Source organism: Myotis myotis, unplaced genomic scaffold, assembly GCF_014108235.1.
Source record: "Myotis myotis isolate mMyoMyo1 unplaced genomic scaffold, mMyoMyo1.p scaffold_m19_p_2, whole genome shotgun sequence".
NCBI lineage: Eukaryota > Metazoa > Chordata > Mammalia > Chiroptera > Vespertilionidae > Myotis > Myotis myotis.
Genome location: NW_023416324.1, coordinates 173,739,739 through 173,767,558, shown reverse-complemented (window position 1 = coordinate 173,767,558; position 27,820 = coordinate 173,739,739). Strand labels below are relative to the sequence as shown.

At 39.4% G+C, this 27,820-nt stretch overlaps 1 protein-coding gene across 3 annotated transcripts in view; it reads right to left on the bottom strand.

Annotated features, from left to right (window-relative positions):
- Positions 1-2,387: 2,387 nt before the first annotated feature.
- Positions 2,388-27,820, bottom strand: part of EHHADH (enoyl-CoA hydratase and 3-hydroxyacyl CoA dehydrogenase) — a 48,707-nt gene continuing 23,274 nt past the window's right edge. The window contains exons 4-6 of one of the 3 annotated variants that reach the window (XM_036351192.1): positions 23,361-23,465; positions 11,291-11,632; positions 2,388-5,804 (exon numbers count right to left, since the gene is read on the bottom strand). In XM_036351192.1, the coding sequence (XP_036207085.1) occupies positions 4,543-5,804; positions 11,291-11,632; positions 23,361-23,465 (1,709 nt within the window). In that variant the 3' untranslated portion in view covers positions 2,388-4,542. The remainder of the gene's footprint in view (positions 5,805-11,290; positions 11,633-23,360; positions 23,466-27,820) is intronic. The other 2 variants (XM_036351190.1, XM_036351191.1) reach the window with 2 other exon arrangements.

Sequence of the window (27,820 nt, the reverse complement as noted above, 5' to 3'; positions counted from 1 at the left end):
TAGGTAGCAACTGCAGCTGCACAGTGCTGCTTCTGATTTAAGTAATGTCATTAGTCTCATCTTTGAAGCTGGAGTATTATGGCAAAGCTTCAAGGGTGTTTCTAATATAGCCTTCTCATCAGAGTCAATTACCATTAGAACACATTTTTAGAATGTCACTGAGGCTGTTGTTTTTTAAAGATAAGTCGTTTTAAAATTATTAACAACAATAACAAAATAAGCCTTTTAAGCAAGTGGATTTTCAAGGATGGGGTAGCATATTCTGGAAAGGTTTCATCATTTTGTTTTATGTAGGACCCAACAAATTAGAATTAGGTTTGCCTCCTTGGATATAAAGTAAAAATAAACTCATATTTCTTCTTCTCATTTTATCTCTATATAAAGTGCTGGTCCTTAACCTTTATTGGGTCATAAACACTTATGAGAATATGGTATCTCTTCTAAGAAATGCATTCAGAAGATGGCGGCATAGGTTAACGCTGGAGTTTGCTGCCTTGAACAACTACTTCAAAAGTGAAACTAAAAGACGGAACGGACATCACCCAGAACCACAGGAACGCTGGCTGAGTGGAAGTCCTACAACTAGGAAGAAAGAGAAACGCATACGGACACTCAGAGGAGGCGCAGTGCTGAAGTCAAATTCTGAGGTGCGGAGTGCGCGGAGCGGGCTGGCGGCGGAGGGCGCGGTTGGCGTTTTCAATCGGGAGGGAGTCGCAGACTCTGAGCTCCAGATACAGGCGAGTCTTTAGGGACCCAGACTCAAACGGGAGAAGCGGGACTGTCTGGCTTCAGTCAGAGCGAGTGCAGCTTTCTCTCTGAGGTTTGCAGCAGGTGCTGGGACTCAGAGAGGCAGAGCCCCTGGGGACAGGACTGAGAGCCGCCATAACTGCTCTCTCCAGCCCACCCTGTTGATCCTGTGCAACCCGCCCCGCCCAAGCCCTGCACAGAGGCATTTGCCGGATAGCCTCAGGCAAAGGCTAGATTAGCACCTCCTTAGAGGACAGAAGTTCTCTCACTGCAGACACAGCTGATTCTCATAGCCACTTGGCCTGGAGGTCAAACCCTCCCTGGTATTAGCTACAACAATCAAGGTTTAACTATAAGACTGCGCACAAAGACCACTAGGGGGTGCACCAAGGAAGCATATCAAAATGCGGAGACAAAGAAACAGGACAAAATTGTCAATGGAAGATATAGAGTTCAGAACCACACTTTTAAGGTCTCTCAAGAACTGTTTAGAAGTCGCCGATAAACTTAATGAGATCTACAAGAAAACTAATGAGACCCTCGATGTTATATTGGGGAACCAACTAGAAATTAAGCATACACGGACTGAAATAACGAATATTATACAGACTCCCGACAGCAGACCAGAGGAGCGCAAGAATCAAGTCAATGATTTGAAATGCGAGGAAGCAAAAAACACCCAACCAGAAAAGCAAAATGAAAAAAGAATCCAAAAATGCAAGGATAGTGTAAGGAGCCTCTGGGACAGCTTCAAGCATACCAACATCAGAATTATAGGGGTGCCAGAAGATGAGAGAGAGCAAGATATTGAAAACCTATTTGAAGAAATAATGACAGAAAACTTCCCCCACCTGGTGAAAGAAATGGGCTTACAGGTCCAAGAAGCGTGGAGAACCCCAAACAAAAGGAATCCAAAGAGGACCACACCAAGACACATCATAATCAAAATGCCAAGAGCAAAAGACAAAGAGAGAATCTGAAAAACAGCAAGAGAAAGAAACTCAGTTACCTACAAGGGAATACCCATACGACTGTCAGCTGATTTCTCAACAGAAACTTTGCAGGCCAGAAGGGAGTGGCAAGAAATATTCAAAGTGATGAATGCCAAGAACCTACAACCAAGATTACTTTATCCAGCAAAGCTATCATTCAGAATTGAAGGTCAGATAAAGAGCTTCACAGATAAGGAAAAGCTAAAGGAGTTCATCACCACTAAACCAGGATTATATGAAATGCTGAAAGGTATCCTTTAAGAAGAGGAAGAGAAAGAAAAAGGTAAAGATACAAATTATGAACAACAAATATGCATCTATCAACAAGTGAATCTAAGAATCAAGTGAATAAATAATCTGATGAACAGGATGAACTGGTGATTATAATAGAATCAGGGACATAGAAAGGGAATGGACTGACTATTCTTGGGGGGGAAAGGGTTGTGGGAGATGCGGGAAGAGACTGGACAAAAATCGTGCACCTATGGATGAGGACAGTGGGTGGGGAGTGAGGGCGGAGGGTGGGGCGGGAACTGGGAGGAGGGGAGTTATGGGGGGGAAAAAAGAGGAACAAATGTAATAATCTGAACAATAAAGATTTAATTAAAAAACAAAACAAAACAAAAAAAAGAAATGCATTCAGATACATATTCACAAACATTAGCATAAAATGTCAGGGATTATTGACTCATAAAACCTATTCATAGACACTCTAGTTTCAAAGCTCTGATCTGGAGGATAGTGTAGGGTAAAAATGAGTTTAAAGAACTGAAAATAAATTCCACTAAAGGTCTAAAGAAGAAAAAGTTAATGTGTGTGTGTGTTTATATTAATTTGAAAAGAAGTCACTTTGGAGACCAAGTTACTACTTTCAGGAATCTTTTATATTGATGTCTTTAATTTCAAGAACCAATTTATATAAACTCCAGCAATATACATCTTAAAAACTATTCAAAATTGAGTTGCAATGCGAGGCAAACTTTAAGGGTGTTTTAGTTTTTTATTGTTGTTTTTACAATGAAAAACATAGTATATTCATTCAAGACTTCTCTATCAGAACTTTTGATGGTTTTGTTTGAATTCACAGGTGAAATATTTTGAAAACAGCATCAACACTGAAGGCCAACAACTTGAGCCCATTTATTTACTTATTTATTAAAATCTTTATTGAGATATAATTACACACCATGTAATTAACCCATTTAAGGTATACAACTCAATAGTTTTTAGTAGATTCACAGACTTATGTAACCATCACCACAATGATTTCAGAACATTTTCATTAACCCATAAAGAAATCCTGTACCTATTTGCAGTCACTCCCCATTTCTCATCCCCAATCATTCCAGCTTTAGGCAACCTCTATCTGCTTTCTGTTGCTATAGATTTGCCTATTCTGAACATTTCATATAAATGTTCATATAATATGTGGCCTTTGTGACTGGGTTCTTTCACTTAGTAAAATATTTTCAAGGTCCATCATGTTGTAGCATGTATCAGTACTTCATCTCTTTTTATGGCTGAATAGTCTATTGTATGGCTATTCTGCACTTTGTTTATCCACCCATCAGTGATGGACATTTACTTTGTTTCCAATTTGGGGCTATTATGAATAATTCTGATGAAAACATCTGTGTACGAGTTTTTGTGTTGACCAACCCCCCAACTGTTAACCAACCACACAAAACATTAAAAGAGAAGTCTTATAATTATAACAAAATTATAAAAAATTTGTTTTATAATAATTTTGGATTTTTCAAGACGCAACCGTTTTCACACCCAATAACACAAAGGCTTATCATGATAGGAAAACTGGCATCATTACAGAATCTAAATCAAGGACAGAATCAGAGAAGGTTAGTTGTTCTCTAAGAACCCTTCTTACACTAAGTCAACAACATACTACTATTATTTCTCCATGAATAGAAGAGTAAAGAAAGACCAGGACATCCCCTGATCTCCAGGTAATTATCAACAAACATTACTGAGCCCCTTGCAGGCAGCAAGCACAACTGTGAACATGTGTGAGTGGGCCTTGGACAGAAGCGATATACTGAGCATGACTTGCCAAGCTACTCTGAGTTCCCCATTCCGGTCTGAAGTACATGGCTCCTCACCAGTTCCCAACTGGGTCTTGCCTATAACTTCAACTCTGTTCTATCTTTGACACTCTGCCTTCCCTTGGGCAGCTTTTCATGCTCACTCACAATGACCTTCACTGCTGACTCAACCCTGACAACTATCTCCATTATAGGGCTGAGACTATGGACTGAACTTCATCACAGGCATCCATGCTGGATTAATGCCCGCCTGGGTTCTAGGTCCGTCAAGTGCTGGGCAAGATGCTCAGGGGAGGCCCAATGAATATTTATTGAATGAAGGATCCGTAAGATTTCCTATTAGTGCTATGTGTGTGAGGCTGAAGGGGGTCAAAGTTAATTTATAACTTAGTTGCTTTTATCAGTTGTTAATTGATTACATATTTCTCCAATGATAAAAGCACTTGGGAACCTCAACTTATTCCTGAGGCTCTCTTCTTAGCTATAGAGGTATTCACGTGAGTTTATTCATTGGGATTGGAATAGTTTATCTGGTAGGGACAGATTCAGAGGCATAGGAAGCACATTAATGAATATTTGACCCATTAGAATCATCAGGCAGAAGACCCAAAGAGGAGGCTTAGCTGATTATTTCTTTAGCTTTGTATTTCAGAGCAATCTTACTTTGGACCTTTGGGTTTAAATTTAATGCTCAGTGGGCATGACCTGATGCCAGCCTGAGAGGCATAACCTGAAAGGCTGAATCACAATTTACTGCTGGGGGGTCCTGCCAACCTTTGCCATTCTTTCAGAGGAGGGTTTCCTTGGGAAGCCAATTTTTTCAGATAGTCACAAGGCTCTAGTTGGGGAATATCAGGATTCTGCCTGTAGTATTTCTGCAACTTCTCTAGCACTGTGGGCAACCCAACTGTGGAAGCATAGAACATGGGCCCACCCTTGTGCCTTGGCCATCCATACCCATGTAAATAGATAACATCAATGTGCTCAGGGCTGGCAGCTATCCCGTCTCCCAAGATACGGAATGCTTCATTAATGAGCGAATATAAGCAGCGCTCAAGAATCTCATCCTTGCTAATGATACGTGGTTCAATGTGATAGGTTTCCCTGTACTGTGACAGAAGTTTGGAAATCCAGGGATCAGGTTTGTGAATCCTACCCAATGGCTTGTCATATTGGTACCAGCCCTCACCTGTCTTCTGGCCAAATCGTCCTGATTCACAGAGCATATCAGGAATTGGGCAATATCTCCTGTTGCCTCGCTTTCGCGCAGGAGTCCCTGGAGGCAACGTAGGTCCAGTAAGACCTTGCCCCTTTCGATGTTTCCAACCCACATCTAACCCAGCAAGATCGGACACTCTAAAAGGTCCCATTTTGAAACCAAAGTCCTCCAGCACCTCATCAATCTCCTCTGGCTTACTGCCATCTTCCAACAAGAAATACGACTGATTGTAATAAGGATTCAACATTCGATTCCCAACAAATCCAAAACAATTGCCTACAACTACTCCAAATTTTTTTATCTTTTTTGATAAGTTCATAACAGTGGCAATAGTAGTGGGGGAAGAGTATCGGCTGGGAATAACCTCTAACAACTTCATGACATGAGCTGGTGAGAAGAAATGGGTGCCAATGACCAAGTGAGGACGATCAGTGGATGAAGCAATCTCATCAATGTCCAGGGCTGATGTATTGGTGCACAAAAAAGCTTCTGGCTTGCACACAGCTGACAGTTCAGCAAAGACCCGCTTCTTCAGATTCATTTCCTCAAATACTGCTTCAATGACCAAATCCACACTACTAAGCTCCTTCAAAGATGTAGTTAACCTGGGTTTTGGTCCTGACCAAGTGTGGCCACTCTGCTGCATTTTCAAGCCTTCCTTTACAAAGAAGGAGGTTATTATCTTGTTAGCAGTTTCTAGCTGTTTCTTGTCTGATTCTACGGCAATCACAGGAATCTTGGCCTTTGCAAGAGAAATGACAATGCCTCGACCCATTGTTCCCAAGCCTGTAAATAAGAGTAAAGGAGAAAAAAATGATTCAATGGTCTTGAGAACTGGAAAATTATTCAGTGGATGCAAGGCTTCTGTGGCAATGTGGCATTTAAAGAGATCAATTCAAGGAATATACATGGATTCAATACTAGTTAAAGCTAGACACTGTGCTAAGTGCTTTAGAGTACATAACAATAAGTAGGATTTACACATACTATTAGAATTAATAAACAAGTTCAGCAAAGTTGCAGGATACAAGATCAATATACAAAAATCAATTGTATTTCTACACACTAGCAATGGGCAATCTGAATATGAAATTAAGAAAACAATTCTGCTTACAATAGCATCAAAAAGAATAAGATACTTCAGAATAAATTAAATGAAGAATTGTAAAACCTGTACACTAAAATCCCAAAACAGTATTGAAAGAAATTAAAGAAGACCCAAATATATGCAAAGAATCTCATGTCCATTATTCAGAAGGCTTAACAATTTAAGATGGCAATACTACCCAAATTGATCTGCAGATTCAGTGCAATCCCTATCAAAAATCCAACTGTTATTTTTCCCTGCAGAAACTAACAAGCTGATTCTAAAATTTGTGTACAAATACAAAGAATCCAGAGTAACAAAAATGATATTGAAGAATAAGAACAAAAGTTGAAGAACTCACTCTTCCTACTTTTAAAACTTATGACAAAGCTAAAGTGTTCAAGAAAGTGTGGTACTGGCATAAGGACAGACATATGGATCAATGGAATAGAATCAAGAGTCCTGGAATAAACTCATACACTTATGGCCAATTTTTGACAAGATTTGCAAGATAATTCAATGGGAGAAAGAATATTCTTTTCAACAAATGGTACTGGGACAACTGGATATCCACATGCAATAGAATGAAGTTGAACCCCTACCTCATACCATATACAAAAATTAATTCAAAATGGATAACAGACTGGAGAGCTAAAACAATAAAACCCTTATGAGTAAATCTCATGACCTAGGCAATAATTTCTTAGATATGAAACAAAAAGCACAAGCAACAAAATAAAAAATAGATAAATTGGACATCACCAAAATTTAAGACTTTTGTGCTTCAAAGGACATTATTAAAGAAGTAAAAAAACAAACCCACAGAATGGGAGAAAATATTTGTAAATCATAGATTTGCAAATCACAAATCTGATAAGGGATTTGTATCAGAATATATAAAGAACTCTTAAACTCAACAATAAAAAGATAACTCAATTTTCTCTAGCTGGTTTGGCTTACTGGATAGAGCATTAGACCCTGGCCTAATGGGTATCGGGTTTGATTCCAGTCAAGGGCATGTAACTTGGTTGCAGGCTCAATCCCCAGCCCCAGTTGGGGCGCATGCTGGAGACAACCAATCAATGTCTCTTTCTCACATCAATGTTTCTCTCTCTTTGTCTCTCCCCCTCTCTTCTACTCTCTCTAAAAATCAATGGAAAAAATACCACTGAGGATTAACAGCAAAAAAGGACAACTCAATTTAAAATTAGACAAAGGGTCTAATAAAGATTTCTCCAAAGAAGATATACAAATGCCCAACAAGCATAGAAAGAGATGCCTAACATCAATAGTCACTAAGGAAATTCAAATCAAAACCACAATGAGCTGCCACTTTACACTCACTAGGTTAGTGATAATTAAAAAGACAAGAACAAGTTCTGGTGAAGATGTGGGGAAATTAGAAACCTGATGCATTGCTGGCAGATTATAAAATAGTACAGTTGCTGTGGAAAAACAGTTTGGAAGTTCCTCAAATGTTAAATACAGAGTTGCCAGCAATTTCACTCCTAACTAGGGAGAAAGGGAGATGGGCAGCTGGGGACATGTACATATATCCCTAAGAGAATTGAAGACATGTGTCCACACAAAACTTACACCTAAGTGTTCAGAGCAGCATTATTCAAAATAGCCAAAAAGTGGAAACAACCCAAATGTCCATCAATTGATGAATGGATAAACAATATGTGGTATATCCAAATAGTGGAATATTATTCACCTGTAAAAAGCAATGAAGCACTGATATATGCTACAACATGGAAAAACCTTAAAAATATTATGCCAAGTTTAAGAAGCTGGACACAAACAACCACATGGTATATGATTCCATTTATATGAAATGTCCAGATCAGGCAAATCCATAGAGACAGAAAGTGGGTTAGTGGTTTCCAGGAGCTGGGGGAAGGACAATGAGTAATAACTGCTAATGGGTACAGGGTTTCTCTTCAGGGTGATGAAAATGTTCCAAAATTGATTGTGGCAATGGTTGCACAACTTTGTCAATATCTAAAAATCATTGAAGTGTATTCTCTTTTGGTGACATTGTTACTACATATATTTGTTTAAAATGTTAATTGTGATAAAATACCTGTAAAGTTTACATCCGTTTATAGTTTAGTGTATTAAGTACATTCACATTGTTGTGCATCCATCTCCAGAACTCTTTTCATTTTGAAAAACAAACTCTGTACCCATTCAACCATAAATCTCCATTCCTTCCTCCCTCCAGCCACTGGTGACCACCATTCTACTTTCTATCTCTATGATTTTGACTACTTTAGGTACCTCATATGTAAATAGAACCATAAAGAAGTTGTTCTTTTGTGACTAGCTTATTTCACTTAGCATAATATCCTTCAGATTCATCTATGTTGGTTTTATTATGTGTCAGAATTTCCTACCTTTTTAAGCCGGAATAATATTGCATTGTCTGTATACACCACATTTTGTTAATTCATTCATCCACTGATGGACATTTGAATTGTTTCTACTTTAGGCTATTGTGAATGATGCTGCTATAAACATGAGTGTACATATATCTAATCGAGTCCCTGCTTTCAATTCTTTCGGGTATATACTAAGAGGTGGAATTTCTGGATCATATGGTAGCTCTATTTTTATTTTTTTGAGGAACTGCCATGCTGTTTTCCATAGCTGCTATACTATGTTACATTGAACTATACTCTTTAAAAGAATTTTATGGTATGCTAGAGGCCCGGTGCACAGATTTGTGCACTGGTGGGGTCCTTCGGCGTGGCTTTCGGGGATTGGGCCGAAACTGGCAGTGCAACGCTGCCTGCTGCTCCTGTCTGCCGCTCCGCTCATCCTGGACCCACTGCGCCTGCCATGGGCTTGTACCCAGTCAATCCCCAGCGACACTCACCAGCTGTGAGCCCTGCATCTGGCGCCAGTTGGTTAGCTGAGTAGCGCTCCCACTGTGGTAGTGCACTGACTACCACGGGGCAGCTCCTGTGTTGAGCGTCTACCCCTGGTGGTCAGTGAGCATCATAACAACTGGTCATTCTGTCACTTGGTTGCTTAGGCTTTTATATATAGAGATGAGTTACATCTCAATAAAACTGTTAAAAAATATGAAAAGTACCACTCCTCAGGGAGCCTATAATCTAGTAGTGGAATGAAGAAAAGTTCACAAATATCCATCCTATAAGGTAAAGTAAATGATGTGAGTTGAGAAGTTTAAATTTATTTTATGATTCAAAGGAAAGAGATATTTGGTTGAATGACTCAAGAAAAGCTTCAATATAAAGATATTTGAAGAAAGAACATATTGAAGTGGGTAAAATTGAGGAAATTGAACTATACAGGTTGGAGAAGGAAAAGAAAATGGAATAATGTCTTAAGCAAAGGCAAGAGGAATAGAAAACTATTCAATGGCAAAGATGTTGCTGTCCCTTCCCCATTTCGTTTCATTTTCCTCCTGAACTCATAAGAGACTGTATTTTCCACATCCTTTGTATCCTATGACTAATTCTGGACACTAAAATGGTTGAGGGGTATGTGTGGGATCTATGATTGGTCCATAAAATCCCCTACAAGATGCCTCATTATCACCTGTAGATAGAAAATGCAGAGACCAACTCTGAGGCCTTGGAGGAGATCTTAAAGGCCCTAAAGACCAAATCTGGCCAACTACCTGCTTCTGTATTGCCTATAAGCTAAAAATGTTTTCAGGTTTTAAACAGTTGAAAAACAAACAAACAAACAAAAAGAATAATATTTTATCACACATAAAATTATATCAAATTCACATTTCAGTGTTTATAAATAAAGTTTTATTGGAACACAATCATGCTAATTTGTTTTTGTGTTCTCTGTGGCTGTTTTTGTGCTCAATAGCAGAGTTGGGTAGTTGCAACAGAGATCCTACAGCCCACAAAGCCTAAAATATTCATTATCTGGAACTTTACAGAAAAAATTTGCTGACCCTTGTCCCTTCCCCTTTTTCACCCATCTCTCCAATACCCCTTCCATCTGGCAACCATCAAAATGTTGTCTGTAAATATGAGTTTGTTTCTGTTTTGTTTGTTCATTTATTTTATTTTTCAGATTCTACATATAAGTAAAATCATATGACATTTGTTTTTCTCTGTCTGACTTATTTCCCTTAGCATAACCATCTAGGTTCATTCATGTTGTCACACATGGCAAGATTTCATTTTTTTTATGACTGAGTAGTATTCCATTGTATGTAGTATGTACCACTATGGTGGTATCATATGGGTACTAGACTTACCAGGGTTATCACTTTGTAAGTTATATAAATATCTAGTCACTATGTTGTACACCTTAAACCTATATATTGTATGTCAAATGTAATTGAAAAATTTTAAAAACCAACTATTTTATACTAAAAATTGACTGAGATAACACTAAGAAAATGCATAGAGTGGGCTTTTTCTCTCCAGGTTGGGTTGGGTCCTAAAGAGCCAGGTGGGGGTTAAGAAAGTCAATGCTTAAAAAAAAAAAAAAGTAAGTAGATGCTTTTAATAAACTATGAACCTCTTCCCCCAAAAGACTGTACACGAGCTGAAGCATATAACATTTTACTTCCCATTTCACAAGGTTTAAAATCCACAAAAGATCATCTTGGGTCAAGACTAAGAGCAAGTGAAGCTTAAGAAAGTGGCCCAAAGAAGCCAATCAGAGAACTAGCTTCTAAGAAAGGAAGACATTTGTTTGGAAAAATTCCAGCTTCAAAAGAAGGTAAGCCCCTGTTTCAAGGTTCAGATGGATTTGAGGATAGTCGGTTTTGAACTAGGAGAAGGAAATGGTTCCAGGGACCAGAAAGATAGAAACTTCATTCCAAATTCCTAGCTGTAAGCATGACAGGACACACCTTAAAATGTGGTACAAATAATAATCATTGTTGGGAAATTCGGGAGTGACAGATTCAAACAAAGAAGATGATGGGATGAGTGAAAAATGCCCAGAGTCCAGATTCAGACAGATCTAGTGTCAGACTCTTACATCACTTGTGTTTATTTAGCTCCTTCTTGAGGTTAGTGTCGCTAGGCCTCACATGTAAAAAAGATAGTTAATAGGCCGGGGTGAAAATTAAGCTAGCTAACACATGTAATATATCTAGCATAGAACCTGGAACCCAGTGGCCCTAAGCAAATGGTAATAGCAGATTTGGAGAATGACATTAACCACCCCATGTTCTTACCGAGAACGCCCACTGAGGAGATGGGCTGTGCCGATGCCGTTTTCCAGGATGCTCCAGAGGGAACTGACCACTTATTTGCATTCCTCTCAGCCAAGAAAGCATACTGCAGGGCTCTAGCCTGCCCCGATTGCCGAAGGTACATAAACAGCTCTGCCTCCTTCTTGATGCCCACCTCATAGGGACACTGTGCGGCAGCCTGGACTGCACGGACACAAGTCTCCTGAGAAAGGCACCCAGGGTGCTGCTTCCGCATCTTCAGAAGGGCTTCACTGAAAATAGAGTCCATGTTGGGCAAGCTCTGCACTGGCTTGTTGAAGAGTCTACGGGACTCTAGAGACTGATCTGGAAGAAATAAAAAGGAAAATCAGATCTTTGGAAATGTTACTTAGACTAAGAGAAAATGAGTAAATAATCCTATCTAATAAAAGACAAAAGGGTAGCCGAGACCGGTTTGGCTCAGTGGATAGAGCGTCGGCCTGCGGACTGGGGGGTCCCGGGTTCAATTCCGGTCGGGGGCATGTGCCTGGGTTGCGGGCATATCCCCAATGGGAGGTGTGCAGGAGGCAGCTGATCGATGTTTCTCTCTCATCGATGTTTCTAGCTCTCTGTCTCTCTCCCTTCCTCTCTGTAAAAAATCAATAAAATATATTTAAAAAAAAAAAAAAGACAAAAGGGTAATTGACCATACCTTTGCTACGCTTCCCATTGGCTAATCAGGGCGATATGCAAATTAACCGCCAAAAAAGATGGCGGTTAATTTGCACACTAGGCTCCAAGCAGTGGAGCGAAGCTAAACATACCCCAAGCCTGCCGAGCAGCGAGGCCTCATGGCCCCGGCACCAAGCGGAGCCACAAGGCCTCATGGCCCCGGGATGGGCAGAGCCATGAGTCCTCATGGCCCCGGGATCAGAGGAGCCGCGAGGCCTGATGGCTGGTGGGGGGCTCTGGCCTGAGCCCAGCCAGAGTGAAGGCCTGGGTCCCAGGTGCCAGAGGAAAACTGGTGCCAGCAGCCAAGGGAAGGGAAGGCCTATTGCACGAAGGTCTCTTCGTGCAACAGGCCTCTAGTAATAATGATAATTGTTCAATTTCAAAGTACAAAATTAAATACTATTCAATAAGATATTTAATATAACATGAATACCAAAGTCTCTAACATCTTTGCAACTTAGTTCCATAAAAATTTAATGGCTCCAAAGCAATTTCAAGTTACTTAATTGAAGCATAAAGCAGCATTTTCCTATTATTCCAATTTTATAATAGATTAAATATTAATCTGTCAGTCATTTTAAGGAAAATAGCTCTGAGTTAATAATATTTTAGATTCAAGGTAATTTTAACTTGATTCCTAATAGTAACAAAGACTTAAAAATACCTAGAAAAGAAGAGTGTGATATTGGTGCAAGGATAGACATACAAATCAATGGAAGAGAACTGAGAGATCAGAAATAAATCCTTATAATTATGGCCAATTGCTTTTCAACAAAGGTGCCAAAACAATTCACTGAGAGAAAAAATTAGATTTTTTTCAACAAATATGTTTGCTGAGACAACTGGATATCCATATGTAAAAAGTAAATAAACTTAAATCCTTATCTAACACCATATATAAAAATTAGCCCAGCTGGCATAGCTCAGTTGTTGAGCGTCAACCTATGAACCAGGAGGTTGTGGTTTGATTCCCAGTCAGGACACATGCCTGGGTTGCGGGCTTGGTCCCCAGTGGGGGTGAGGGTGGGGGGTACAGGAGGCAGCTGGTGGATGATTCTCTCTCATCATTGATGTTTCTATCTCTCTCTCCCTCTCCCTTCCTCTCTGAAATCAATAAAAATACATTTTTTAAAAATTAACTCAAAATGGATCATAAATTGAAGAGCTAAAACTATAAAAATTTCTAGAAGAAAACCTATTTAACCTATTTCTAGAAAATAGGTTAAACCTTTGTGACCTTGAGTTAGGTGAAGTGTTTTTAGCATGATCCATGAAAGAAAAATCAATCAATTAATTAGATTGTGTTAAAATTAAAAAATTCTGTAGTTCAAAAACCATCATTAAGAAAATGAAATGATAAGTCATAGATTGAAAGAAAATATATATGCCCACTCCACCACCTCCACCAAATGTCCACTTCCTAATCCCCAGAATTTATGAATTTATTATCTTACATGGCAAAGGGACTCTACAGATGTGATTAAGGTTAAGGACCTCGAGATGCAGAGATTATCCTGTATTATCTAGGTTGGCATAGTCCAGTCACAAGAGTTCTTAAAAGAGAGAATCTTTCCTGGCTATATAGTGAGGGAGAGATTTGATGAGAAAGGATCAGGAAGTTACAACATGGAAAAGACTCAACCTATTGGTGATGATGTGGCTTTGAAGAAGGAGGAAGGGGACCAAGAACCAAGAAACACCGTGGCCTCTAGAACTAGGGACAGCCCTCAGTTTACAACCAGCAGGAACACAGGGACCTTGGTCCTACAACGCAAGGTACTGAATTCCACCAACAATGGGTTCTCCCCTACAACCTCCAGAAAGGAGTGAAGCTGCTGACACCTAGATTTTAGCCCAGTAAGACCCCTACTGAACTTTTGACCTACGGATCAGTAAAAAATAAATGTGTGTTGTTTAAACTAAACTTGTGGTAATTTATTATCAAAGCAATAGAAAAACTAATACAATATGAAAACAAATATCTAATAAGTATCTGTATCCACAATATATAAAGGACTCTGATGACTCAATAATAAGAGGGCAAACAACCTAATTTTTTAAATGGACAAAACTTTAATGGTTATTTCACCAAAGAGGATATACAAATGGCTAATAAGCAGGTGAAAAGATGTTTAACACCATTAGTCATTCAGGAAATGCAAATTCAAACCACAATGAATGTATAGGCAGATTCTAATCAACCTCATTTCTGAGACTAAAGTACAAAAATCTCACCCTCTCTTGCTCTCTCACTTCTTCACTCTGATGACAGCCAGCTGCCCTTTGGTGAAGCCCATGTGACAAAGAGTTGAAGGAGGCTTTCAGCCAACAGCCCGAGAGGAACTGAGGCCCTCAGTTTAATGGGCCATAAGGAACGGAATCCTGCAGACACCCGCAGGAGCTTGAAAGAAGATCCTCTCTCTCAGTCTAGCCTTGAGATGAATACAGCTCCCACAACACCTGAATGTAACGTTATGTGAAATCCTAAACCAGAGGATTTAGCTAACCATGCCCAGATTCCTGACCCACAGAAACTGTAACCTTTAAATAATGTTTGACTTTAAGCAGCTGAATTTTGGGGGAATTTGTTATGCAGCTATATATAACTAATACAGACCCCTAAAATGACTATCATAGAAAAGACATCGATATCAAATATTGGTGATGATGTGGAGTAACTGGATCCCGGAGAATGTAAAACAGCACATCAGCTTTAGAAATCAGTTTGACAGTTTATTAAAAAGAGCATAAACTTATTGTTCAACCCAGCAATTTTACTCCTAGGAATCCATCCAAGAGAAATGAAAACATATAGCTATATAAAACTTATATGAATATTCATAGCAGCATTATTCATAAGAACTCAAAACTGGAAACAATCTGAATATCCATCAATTGATGAATAGATAAAGAAAATGTGGCATAGCCATACAATGGAACACTACTCAGCAAAAAAAGGAACAAACTACTGATACCTGCTACAGATGAGCCTCGAAAACATTACGCTAACTGAAAGAAGCTAGATGCAAAAGATTACCTGTTGTACGATGCTGTTTAAAGTATAGGTCCAGAAAAGAAAAATGTACAGAGATGGAAAGATCTGTGGTTGCCTAAGGCTGGTGGCTAGCTAGGGCACTTTTTATAGTAGTGAACAAGTCCTAAGACTGATTTATGGAGATGGTTGCATAACTTTATAAGGTAAATTATGCCTCATTAAAGCTGTTAAAAAATTCCTAGAAAATATAAGACCTTTATGAAGATAATATAATACTTTATTGAAGAACATAAAATAAGACCTTAATTAGGAGAGAGAGCTAATGATATAATATTTAAAGCATAAAATATTTCCATATATGTACATTATATATAAATTTCTAATCAGAACCCTTATTGTTATATTTTTTAAAAATAACTCAATAGAATGATTCTTAAAGCTTGCATAAAAGAATGAATATATGCCTAGCTGGTGTGGCTCAGTGGTTGAGCATTAACCCATGAACCAGGAGGTCACGATTCAATTCCAAGTCAGGGCACATGCCCAGGTGGCAGGCTTGATCCCCATTAGGGGAAGTGCAGGAGGCAGCCCATAGATGATTATCGCTTTCTCCCGCTCTGAAATCAATAAAAACATATGGATAGAGAATAAATTACATTATCAAAACTGTTTTCTAAAACAGTATACCATAAACTGCTTTCTAAAAAGTACTATCATCTCTTCAAGAATAAAACATCATATCAAAAATGTACACCTTGGTTAAACATAAAACCTACCGAACTTCATAAAGCAGTTTCACTATAAAAAGACATATGAATGTGAGCCTGTCTGGCATTCCTGTGTTACTATGTGCCCAACAGAGAGCAAGTATGGTTGGGATGTAATCATGTCCACTTGGAAGTATATCTGTGAAGCATTGTATAATTTCAACTTTCTTTTTAACATAGGAAGGGAGACTATTTTAATGCTTGATTACTACATAGAGCTGAAAAGAATGGATTTTATTTTATCTTTAAAATATATTTTTATTGATTTCAGAGAGGAAGGGAGAGGGAGAGAGAGACAGAAACATCAATGAGAGAGAATCATTGATTGGCTGCCTCCTGCATGTCCCCCATTGGGGATCAACCTGGACATGTGCCCTGAGCGGGAATCAAACTGTGACCTCCTGGTTCATAGGTTGATGCTCAATCACTGAGCCGGCTGGGCAAGAATGGATTTTTAAATTGGTGCTTTACCAGATGATGTTAAGAATAGGATTCAGGAAAGGCAGGAAAGACAGCAGTTAACAGCATGTAGTCCCTATTCACACTACTATTGTTGGAAAAACATGAACTCTACCCAACAGACTACCAGTTACTTGCCCATTTACCCAATGAGTTAGCCCAATCCTCAAGCTTTGGAAAGGCAAGTTCAGCAGAGAAGGATGGAAACCTTTCCAGGGCCTGATTTAATTTCTGGGGGCCCAAAAGGACGACAAGAGTGGACAGTAGGGAGAGGACAAGTGTGTGGAGGAACCAAGAGGATGAGGGAAGAGGGATGACCTGTCAGTGCTGTAGCATAAATAGGGGACTGATGCACTCTATGCCCAGTACAGGCCTAGCCTGGGATATCTTACAGTGATCTCTGTCCTTGTGACATTGCCACTGTTTCCGCCACAACGGGCTGATTTCAACTCCATAGGACACATCAGAATTATTTGAGGAGTTTAAAAATGTTAGATGCCCAGGCTCCACCATAGACTCAGTTAAGTGTCTTTAAAGGTAGGCATGAGTATATTTTAAACAATTCAACTGTTGGTTGTGAGGTGTAGCTTCTGGGAGGTCCAAGAGCAGAGTGTTATGCCAGCCACTATACCAAGGACAGTTACAGCTCCTGGCAAGTTTACTCTGAGACAGAGATTGAAAAGGAAAGAGGAAAAAAAAAAGGACAAGAAAAAATAAAAGCAAAGCCTGCTTCATTGTGTACAGTAAATATTGCTGATCAGCATAAGCCTGTTACCCTGGGGATACTCTGAACCTCTCAGGCTGCCAGTGGGCATCCTGGGAGCTTCCCACGGTGCTTGTCCAAACCAGCCTAGGGCCAAGAGAAGTGTATCCGCTGGAGAGGCTGGGATCAGAGCACCATCATAGATCACTTTCCCCCCATACCATTTCCCATCCCTTTCTTGTTGTAGCTGTAACTGAAGGATGTTATTATCTTAACATTCCAGTTTATTACTACAAAATATATTCAGAATTTCCCCGTTGGGTCTATAGGTCTGATGTTTTCAAAGCGTACGTCTTACACACTTGGTAGTTTTAGAGTCCTGATAGTTTTAAAGTCACTCAACTGTACCTACATATTAAGAGAAGCAAGTGTGAGCAGTCCAGCACTCGCGTTCGCTGCATAGGAAAATGGGTAAGAGAAGAACTGATTTCTGATTCAAAAGTGCTTATGATCAAATTATTTCCTTGACCCATTCATATTTTTTTTTCTTAATTCTTCAAGGTTTTCTAAGGCATAATATTAAATTTTTGATTTTTTTTTTTTTTAAAGGTGAACCACGCTCCTAATGGAAGAAAAGGAGGCAATTATTTTCCCTCTTTCCTTTCCGGTAAACCTACAGGAAGAGATTTATTCTTTTCTGCCAGGATGAAGAGAGACACAGCGCGCCCTTTATAGAAATGGTTTCCTAAGGCATAAAGGACTCTCTCTTCTCTCATTCTGATAAACAGTAAGCTGTGTCTATCACAGAAGCTCTGTAGAGAGCAGACAGAACTGTACTTTCCCAGGCTTGCGGAGGCACCCACAGAAGTTGGGTAGCACCTCCAAGAGAAGTTAAATTTAGACGCGTGCTTAGGCCTCCTACGTAAGGCAGAGTCACTCTGCTCCTGTGAAATAAGTTTATATAAATGTTCATAGAGAGTAAAAATAAATTACAAAGAGCAAAAGATAAAGTGAAGAGAAAGACAAATGGAACCACTAAGATTTTTTTAAAGCCACAAAATCAAAATGAACAAAAAGCCCAAGGTCTTTAGGCAGAATTAGAATTGTTAAAAATGGCTAACACAGCCCCGTGCAGTCACAGGACCAGGGGTCATTACAGGGACAAAAGCAGAGCATTAGGTTCCTGAGTTGAGGCTCCCAGTCTGATGTCCCCTGTGCCCATCTTTGAATAACAACACACATTTTCAGCTTCATGCCAGAAATATGCACGTGGTAATCAGGAGTTCTCACTCCATTTGGGTAAAAGCAGGCTACAGGCCAAATGCAAGTGCAAATAAATAGCATTTTACAGGACCCTGCTCTCCCCAGTGTAGCCAAAGCAATCTGGCTTGGTCAAGTAATTCTGAATTGCTCTGCTAAATCTATTGCACGGCAGTAGTCTGAGAGGCTTCATATAAAAGAGTATTAAGATGCATGAAGCTAATTAACTTTCACAGTTAAATCTCCAGGATACACGTTAAATTTGTAGAGAAATTTGCAGCAACTTCCCAAATCACATTTTTAGATACATGCTAACCTTCTACAATCCCCTCCCACACAAAACTGGTTCCAAAACTGCTGACTGCAATATTGCCCTTGGAAATTCCCTTCTCTCTCTCCTTTCCTATTGGATGTGGAAACTAAATACGTGTTGTTAACCTTTTCCTTTTATTTGTTTAAGTCAATATTTCAGAAGTGGGGTTGGGGGTATGGATGGGGGTGGGAATAGGCTGAATTAATAGAATGTTTTTACAAATGGAAAAAGGAAACAAAAATTTTACATGTATCTTAAAATTGAGATATGATTCACATACCATAAAAGTCACCATTCTAAAGTTTACAATTCAGTGGTTTTTTAGTATATTCACAAGGTGTGCAACATACATGTATGTATTTTAACCATGCCTTTCGTAACTGATTTACAAATATCTTTAAGACTGCTGGTAGTGTTTGCATGCCAGGTGTAAAAAGTCAAAACTAGGAAAAGTTTTCTCCATTCTTCCCCTTGTTCTCTTACACCAGTTGTTCTCAAAGTGTGGGCTCAAGAACAGAGCATCAGCATCACCTAAGAACTTGTTAGAGATGCAAATTCTTGGGCCCCACCTCAGACATACTGAGTCAAAAAGTATTGAGGGGGTCCTACAGTCTCTTTTAACAGACCGTCCCAGTGATTCTGATGCACAATAAAGTTTGAGAACCATTCCTCTAGATCAGCCATGGGCAAACTACGGCCCGCGGGCTGGATCCGCCCGTTTGAAATGAATAAAACTAAAAAAAAAAAAAAGACTGTACCCTTTTATGTAATGATGTTTACTTTGAATTTATATTAGTTCACACAAACACTCCATCCATGCTTTTGTTCCGGCCCTCGGTCCAGTTTAAGAACCCATTGTGGCCCTCGAGTCAAAAAGTTCGCCCACCCCTGCTCTAGATCAAGACAATGGTACCAGCTTCACATAACTATAGATTTGTATTAATATATTTTATTATTGATATATTTTATTGTTAACACATTTTATAATATCTCTTATAAAATATCAATATATATTTTTATAATACAGTTTTATGGAGTCTTTTCTTCAAATCAACCCATCAATTTTGTTCTGCCAAATAACCACATACTATATTTAAAGACAAAATAAAAGAGAGAGAAAATCGAGGAAACATAAAAAGAAAGGAAAAGCATAAGACCTTAAATGAAAATGAAAGGCAAAATAAATAAGCCTAGCTAAACTTCGCATTTGGTAAGATAATAAATGGCAAATGTAGATAAGATTCTCTGAGCTAGACCTTCATTAATCTGTCCTATTTTTCTACTTTGTCTCTCTAGCATTTACCTATTATAAAGCAGCACCAGGAAATTATAGAATTCTAGTGAAACTCATTTTTAAAAATAGAAAGAAATTGCCCTGGCTGGTTTTTCTCAGTGGCTAGAGCATCGGCCTATGAACAGAAGGGTCCGGGTTCAATTCCAGTCAAGGGCACAAGCCTGGGTTGTGGGCTTGATCCCCAGTTGGGGGCGTGCAGAAGGCAGCTGATCAATAATTCTTTCTCATCATTGATATTTATATATCTCTCTCCCTCTCCCTTCCTCTCTGAAATCAATAAAAATTAAAAATTTATACATATAAAAGCCTAAGTGACTGTAATGACCAGAACAACCGGAATGATGAGAACAACTGGTTGCTATGATGCGCACTGACCACCAGGGGGCAGATGCTCAATGCAGGAGCTGCCCCCTGGTGGTCAGTGTGCTCCCACAGCCAGCCTCCCCTTGCTGGCCAACCTCCCGTGGTTCCTCCCCCCAGTTGGCAGGCCCCCAGGCTGGAACAGGAAACCAGGGGTGGGTGAAAGTGGATGTAACCCCTTTCCCAGGGGAGTCAAGGGCTGGCTCCCTCCTTGGGGCCAGCAGCCAACTTCCCATACCCCATCCCTTCCCCTGGCCAGCAGGCCCCGATTGGCCCACTGCCTGCCCACTGCAGTGGTAGTGCAGTGGCGAGGGAAGGAGGAGGGGCAAGGTGGGGAACCGCGTGGTGGGGGGGGGTGGGGAGGGGAGGTGCCAACGATGGTGGCATCGGGGTCCAGTGTCCATTCCTTCCACTCCTGGCCCAGCGACTGTTGCCTCCTCTCTGGCCCGGCCCTGATCAGCATGGCCCTGATTGGCCCTGATCGCTGGCTAGGCCTAAAGACCCCACTCACACACAAATTTTGTGCACTGGGGCTCTAGTAAATAATTAAATAAAATAAAATAAAAATAGAAAGAAAGAAAAAGTTCCAGAATTTTCCATAGGATTCTAAGCCCTAAACACTAAAAGAAATACAATGCAGGTCATCGCCAAAACAAAAACTGGAGCCCACCCTGGCCAGTTGTTCAGTGGTTAGAGCATTGGCCCTTGTACCGAAGGTTATTGGGTTCGATTCCCTGTCAAGAGCCTAAAGTGGAAATAATCTAAATATACATCAACTGATAAGTGAGTAAACAAATTGTGATATATCCATACTATAGATTACTATTTAGTAATTTAAAAAAGAAAATATTAATACATGAAACAATATGGATGAATCTCAAAAACATGGTAAGTGAAAGAAGTCAAATAAAAGATTGCATACTATATGTGTGATTCCATCTATGAGAAATTCTAAAAAAACAATACAGAAAGTAGGTGAGTGGCTGTCTGTGGGAGGGAATCTACTGGAAAGAGGCATGAGAGTACTTCTTAGGTTGATAGAACTACATCTTTTTTATTGTGACTACATAACTGTAAACAACTACAAAATTTCATCTGTCTCTATACTTAACATGGGAGAATTTTTTTGTGTGTAAATTATACCCCAATAAAGAAAACCCAAAACAAAGAAAAGATCATTTATACAATTTTGGGGTTAAAACTAACTTGTTTTCATTTCTGCATATCTCTTTTAAATTTTTTTGTCTGTATTCATACATATTTTATGCAGCTATAATTATAGAATATATGTAAGTTTATATTATAGACACTTTCATACACAAATAATTTTATGTATTTCTAAATAGCATTCATGACTATAATTTGAAATAGTTACATATAATTGTCCAAAGCCCAGAACTGTTTCCCCCATTGTTTACAGGTGAATTACCAAGTTTTAAAGCAGATGATTCCTCCTCAATATTTGGGTGCCATCAAGTGGACAAACTGTGTAATGTGACTGAGATTGAGTAGACTTTTATAAATTTTATAAATTAAAAAAAAAACCTGTTTAAAACTTATAATCTAAATTAATTTTTAAAATGAAATCAATTTTAAAAGATGAAAACAGACAATTTTATAAATGTACTAGACCATGATCCTCGTTACCTCTTGAAGGAACTTAACTCTCAAATCTGAATCTAAGGAAATCAGTTCAGGAAAAGAACTCTCTGTTGAAATCGGGTTCTTTACAAACTAAGACCACGGGTGTAAATAAGTCTATTTAAGCCCCCAACCGAAAAATAATTTAGGCACCTCCAAATGTAAATAGCCTTTGCTGCTGGCCAACCAGGTGACTTCCAACACAACAATAAGCCCTCTCAGGAGGCACAATGAAGCCTGGGATGAAAATGTGCTGAAGACTGTCTGGAAGACAGAGAAAGACAGTAGGAAACTCATTCCCATTTGGGCAAAGACTTGCAGATTCTCTTTATGAGTCGCCAGTATTCTTCCCCCACAGACCCTGGCCTCTCCAGTTCAAGCTTTTCTTATTGCATTGACAGTAACTGGCTAGAGCCACAAAAAGAATGATTATTTCAGAAAAGTGTTTGGTCCCTACCAGGGTCAGCAAAAGAATGACTTTTTCAAAAGAATGCCTTTGAATGACACCGAGCCACTGCCTGCCACCAAGTAGCGAGATGAACGCCCTGCTCTGCCTATAACCAGCACTCTTTCCAATTATTTTTTCTAACACTCTTCAACCCTCTCCATCTTGCTGCCAACTTCAATACATTAAAAAGAAACAGCTAGAAAAGGAAAGAAAAACTCGAGGAGTGCCACACCAAAGAACTCTTAAAGGATGGCATGACTCCATAAAGTGAGAAACCAATGAGAGAGAAAGCATAGCTCACAGAAACAGAACCACGGTTTTATTGTGGTCAGTTATAGAGCCTGTCTTCTATTTGCTGAAATGTTTATTTGCTTGTTTTAATTTTAATTGTATTTCTTAATAGAAAATGCATTTATTTAATAAAAATTCAAAAGGTACGGAAGAATCTGTATATATAAAAGCCTCAGCGACCATTACGACTGAATGACTGGAATGACCAGCCGGTAGCTGTGCCGCGCACTGACCCAGACCTTGCTGCTGGGACCCTGACAGCCCCAAATCTGGTTCACCCGCAGCCTGGACCCAGACAGGAGGCAGGAGGGAGCCCGATTCCTCACAGAAGCAGCTTTGGTGAGCTTGCTGCTGGGGCCAACCTCCCATGGTCCGTCCCCACTCAGCTCCAATCGCCAGCCAGGCTGAGGGACCCCACCCATGCATGAATTCACGCACCAGGCCTCTAGTAAACAAAAAGTCTCCTTCCAATTGTGTCTCTGGCTGACCAGCCCCATTCCCAGAGACAACCATTAGCCATTTCTTATGAATCCTTATGGAAATATTTTATACACAAGCAGTTACATATATCCATTCTCCCCATATAGACATTCAATCCCATCCGCTCCTTCTTATTTCACAAATGGTAAACCACTATACACAGTGATGCTTTTTACACTTAATATACGATATCATGGCACTCATACCATGGCACGCAATACATAGTTTCTCATCCATTTTGAAGCTGTGTCATATTGCATCACTTGGATGTACCAGAAGATATTTAAGGAGTTTCTTAAGATAGACATTTAGCTTGTTTCCAATTTGGGGCTATTTTTGTTATTTCCTTACCTAAAACTCTCTGGGCTAATTTGAGTGCTTCTTCAACTGGGTCTGAGTTGACAATTTCATCTAGAATACCCAGCTTGAGTGCTTCATCTGCCAAAACATGTCTTCCTAAAACAAAACAAAACAAGTCACAGAACAATGTGAGATTAAAGCAAAAGCAGGGAGGGCCTCTGTTCTGAATATAAACCTATTGTTAAATAAAATAAATGACAGCTGTAGTAGAAAGATCACTGAAGGGGTAACCAGAAAATGTGGATTCAAGCTCCAGCACTATCTTTTACTATTTGTGTTACCATAAAGAACTGTTTAGGACTATAATTTCCTTGTTGATAAATGGGAATAATTATGTTTACGTTAGTAATTCTGAGTATTAAGTGAAAATAACATATTCTCTCTTTATTCTAGACATAACATCTATAGAAGCACTTTATAAACTATAGATCTCTATATAAATATAAGAGATAATTGTTTTAAATTATAATCATAGAGGTAGTAGCAGAGTAGTACCAGTATCTCATATCATATGCACCAAAGGCTGTCATTGATTACACACACACACACACACACACACACACACACACGACAGTGCCCGAAGATAAATATGATTGGGCAGACAGAGGAAAAATGTATTAAGTTGACATTATATAAGTTATAATCAAAATTACACAGGCCCTAGTTGGTTAGGGTGTCATCCTGTATACCAGAAGGTGGTGAGTTCAATTCCTGGTCATGGCATATACCAAAGTTTCAGGTTCAATTCCTAGTCAGGGCAGTTGGTGGATGTTTCTCTCTCATATCTCTCTCTCTCTCTCTCTCTCTCTCTCTCTCTCTCCCTCCTTCCCTCCCTCAACTCAATTTTAAAAAGTTACACAGGATAACTGGGGTGAACTTCAATCACTTTTTTTTTTAGCTACCCAGAATCTTGATACCTCATTAGTTTGTGGAATCACTATTGTCTGAGCTTTTGAGCCCTCACACCCTAGGCAGCTAGGGTGTGTCCCATGACACCAAGGCTGGCGAATGGAGTGCTCTACTAAGGGTTTTTAGTCCAGGAGCTAGTGACACTAAGCAATAGCAGCTGCTTAAATCTCACATCTCGGGTGGTACATCTGGTGTCTGGTGGTGGTGCCAGGAATATCCAGGGTCCAGTGGTGGCTCTGGCAGCCTCCAGTACAGAATGGCACTTCTAGGGGGTTCCAGAAGTTTGACACATTCCTTACTTTTCTGCCAATACCATCTTCCTTTTGAAAAGTGATCATCAAATCAGTACTGATGGCAACAATTCCACGGTCTTTGCTGCTCTTGTAGACAGTGTTGGTGGATGCTATCTCTGAGACAAACCCTCCATGCCTGGTTCTTATTAGTGCTTCCAAGGGCTACAAATGGGTCTTGATCAGATAGACAGTCAAAAACTTTTGGCATGGATCACTCTGTAACAGCAATATTTGGCCAGTTTTCTGGAACTGCCTTTGAAAACAGGCTTCCAGGTTTCCTCCTGGGGTGAGGAGGGTGGTGGGGAGTGGGTGAGAGGCTTCGGGGGTCAAGTCTCCTGTGTATAAAATCACTAGAGTGAGGGGTGAGTGAATCAGCTTCCTAAGAAGAAAAAAAGAAGGAAGGAAGGGAGGGAGGGAGGGAGGGAGGGAGGGAGGGAGGGAGGGAGGGAGGGAGGAGGGAGGGAGGGAGGGAACCTGAGCACTAAAAGGATCTTTGAGGCAACTAACCAGGGGTAACAAGAACTACCCACTGATGGACTGAAAATTCCTTTAGCTTTTTTTGTTTTTTTTTACAATCCTCACTGGAAGATATTTTTTCCACTGATTTCTAGAGAGAGTGCAAGGGAGGGAGAAGGGGGGAGAGAGGAGTGAAATATCAACGTGAGAAAGATAGATCGATTGATTCCCTCCCACATGCACCCCTAAGGGCCAAGGTATGTGCCCTTGAGAGGGACTCAAACTTGAGACCCTTCGGTCCCCAGGCTGACGCTCTAACCGCTGAGCCAAACCAGCCAGGGCTCCTTCAGCTTTAATGATTTCTTTTGGGTGGATTTCACAAAAGCAGAGGAGTACCAATGCTCTACTGACAGAGTCAATGAGATTCCAGGTACTTTTATTCTGCCAAGGACCTAAAGACCCAGCTCTGTATATACAACCCAAATTCTCAGGCTGAGATTTCAGCTTGTTTCTTCTTGTGCTGCCCTTTGTGTAGAGCACAACCACTGTCCAATGGGCTCTAATAAGAGCCCTGCCTAGAGCTACTATAAGGAGACTTCTCCCTGCTGGGTAATCTCAATTTTTTCCTGTATTTTCCTGGCTTCTTTCCGGCCTTTAGAAAAATTTTCCTCCATGGAACCGTTTCCCAATGTCGTTTTAAAGTCCCCCTAAAATTGTACAGATTACTTAAAAAGATAGCTGTATAATTCTAATGTTAGCTTTCTTCTAATTCACTGTGACCTCTTCTACACAAGTCAAAATCCATCATATTCTTACTGTTTTTATCTCTTCTCATCATGTTAAAAAGTGATATTTCTAAAAACTGCCGAACTTTGAAAAAGGCCAGTCATAGTTCACTTCATTTCTTTTTGTCAAATAAGCCAGATTTCTTCCTGATTTTCCCCAAGATACTCTTGCCTTTCAGACTTAATACTGAAAACAGGGCCACAAATCCCTCAGTGTTTGCCCACATGCTTTAATTTCTGTAAACTTGGAATTTATATACTCACTTCACTCTATAGTTGACCCTTGAACAACATGAGTTTGATTTGTGAGGGTCCACATATATGCGGGTTTTCTTCAACAAATACATTCAGTACTCTAAGTGTATTTTATCTTTCTTATGATTTTCTTAATAACATTTTCTTGTCTCTCACCTACTTTATTGTAAAATACAGTATATAATACATATAATGCACAAAATATGTATTAATCAACTATATTATCGGTAAGGCGTCTGGTCAACAGCAGGCTACCGGTAGTTAAGTTTGGGGGGCTGTCGAAAGTTACACATGGATTTTCAAGTGCACGGGGGTTGGCACCCTACATTGTTCACAGGCCAGCTGTATTACAACTTCCTCTTAAATCTTATGCTTCTTTGCTTCCTTCCTATTTTGCAGAATAAGCTCATGTTGGATTGTAAGCATCCTCTTATAAATTCTACATTGGATACTTAAAATAGTTCATTTTCTTAAATGTGTGCCTTTTCCTACCATCACAAATTATAACAAATTTTAACTTAATTTATTGATAAGAAATTTAATAATTTTAAAGCATGGGGAGTTTTTCTAACTCCCCTTTCATATTCTATAAGAGGAGGAATTTGGATCCTGTATATAGTTTTGTATTGTGGTTTCCATGTCAAAACATATGAATTTCGATTAACAGTTCTCAAACTTTTTAGTCTTAGGACCCCTTTGCATTCTTAAAAATCACAGAGCACTCCAAAGAGCTTCTGCTTACATGGGTTATTTCTATCAATAGTTACTGTATTAGAAATTAAAACTGAGAACTTTAAAAATGCTTTTTATTATATGTTAACATAAATAAATTTTTATGCAAAATAACTATGTGTTCAAATTGTTAAAAATTTAGTGAGAAGCGTGTCATCTATAATAATAAAAGCGTAATATGCTAATTAGACCAGATGTCCTTCCGGACGACCTTCCGGCCAAAGCCGGGGCTGCAAGGGAAGCCCAGGTTCCGGGTGCCAAAGGGAAGCTGGTGCCGGCAGCCGGGGGAAGGAAGGCCTACTCTTGCACAAATTTTGTGCATCAAGCCTCTAGTTGTTATGTATCTTTGCAGATTTCTTTCATGTATGGCTTAATAGAAGACCACTGGGTTCTCATATCTACTTCTGCATTCAATTTGTTCTGATGTCAGATGGCATACAATAAGCTCTGGAAAATTCCACCGTACACATGGGAGAGAATGAGAGTAGAAAAGGCAAGTAATGGCCAATGACTATGAAAATAGTTCTGACTTCATAGTGATCTCAGCAATACCCATCAGTCCCTGAATCACACTTTAAGAACTCTTAATTTAGATGATCATTTTAAAGACTGCAGACCATCTTAATATATGAATGTTCCATACATTTAGCATTTATCTGTTGATGGAGTGATTGAAGTTATTTTGAAAGTAGCCTTTTGTTGCATTTTGTTCTTATCCTTGGGAAGGCTGCATGATTCTATTTCCTGGAAGTTTAGAATCTATACCAAAATGTACCAGGCATTGATATTACTTCATCAGTTTTCCAGGAAAATGGTGTGCTTGCTAAAATACAATCTCTGATTCTAGTTCCTGAAAAAATTCTTCTATTTTTTCCTTTGGTTATTTCTCACCTTCATGCCTCATGCTTTGGGAGCTCTTATTATTCATAACAGACCTTATTACATACCTTCCATGACTTCTACCTTCATTTACATTTTATGTATCTTTTTGTTAAATTCTTCTGAATTCTATAAATGTGTC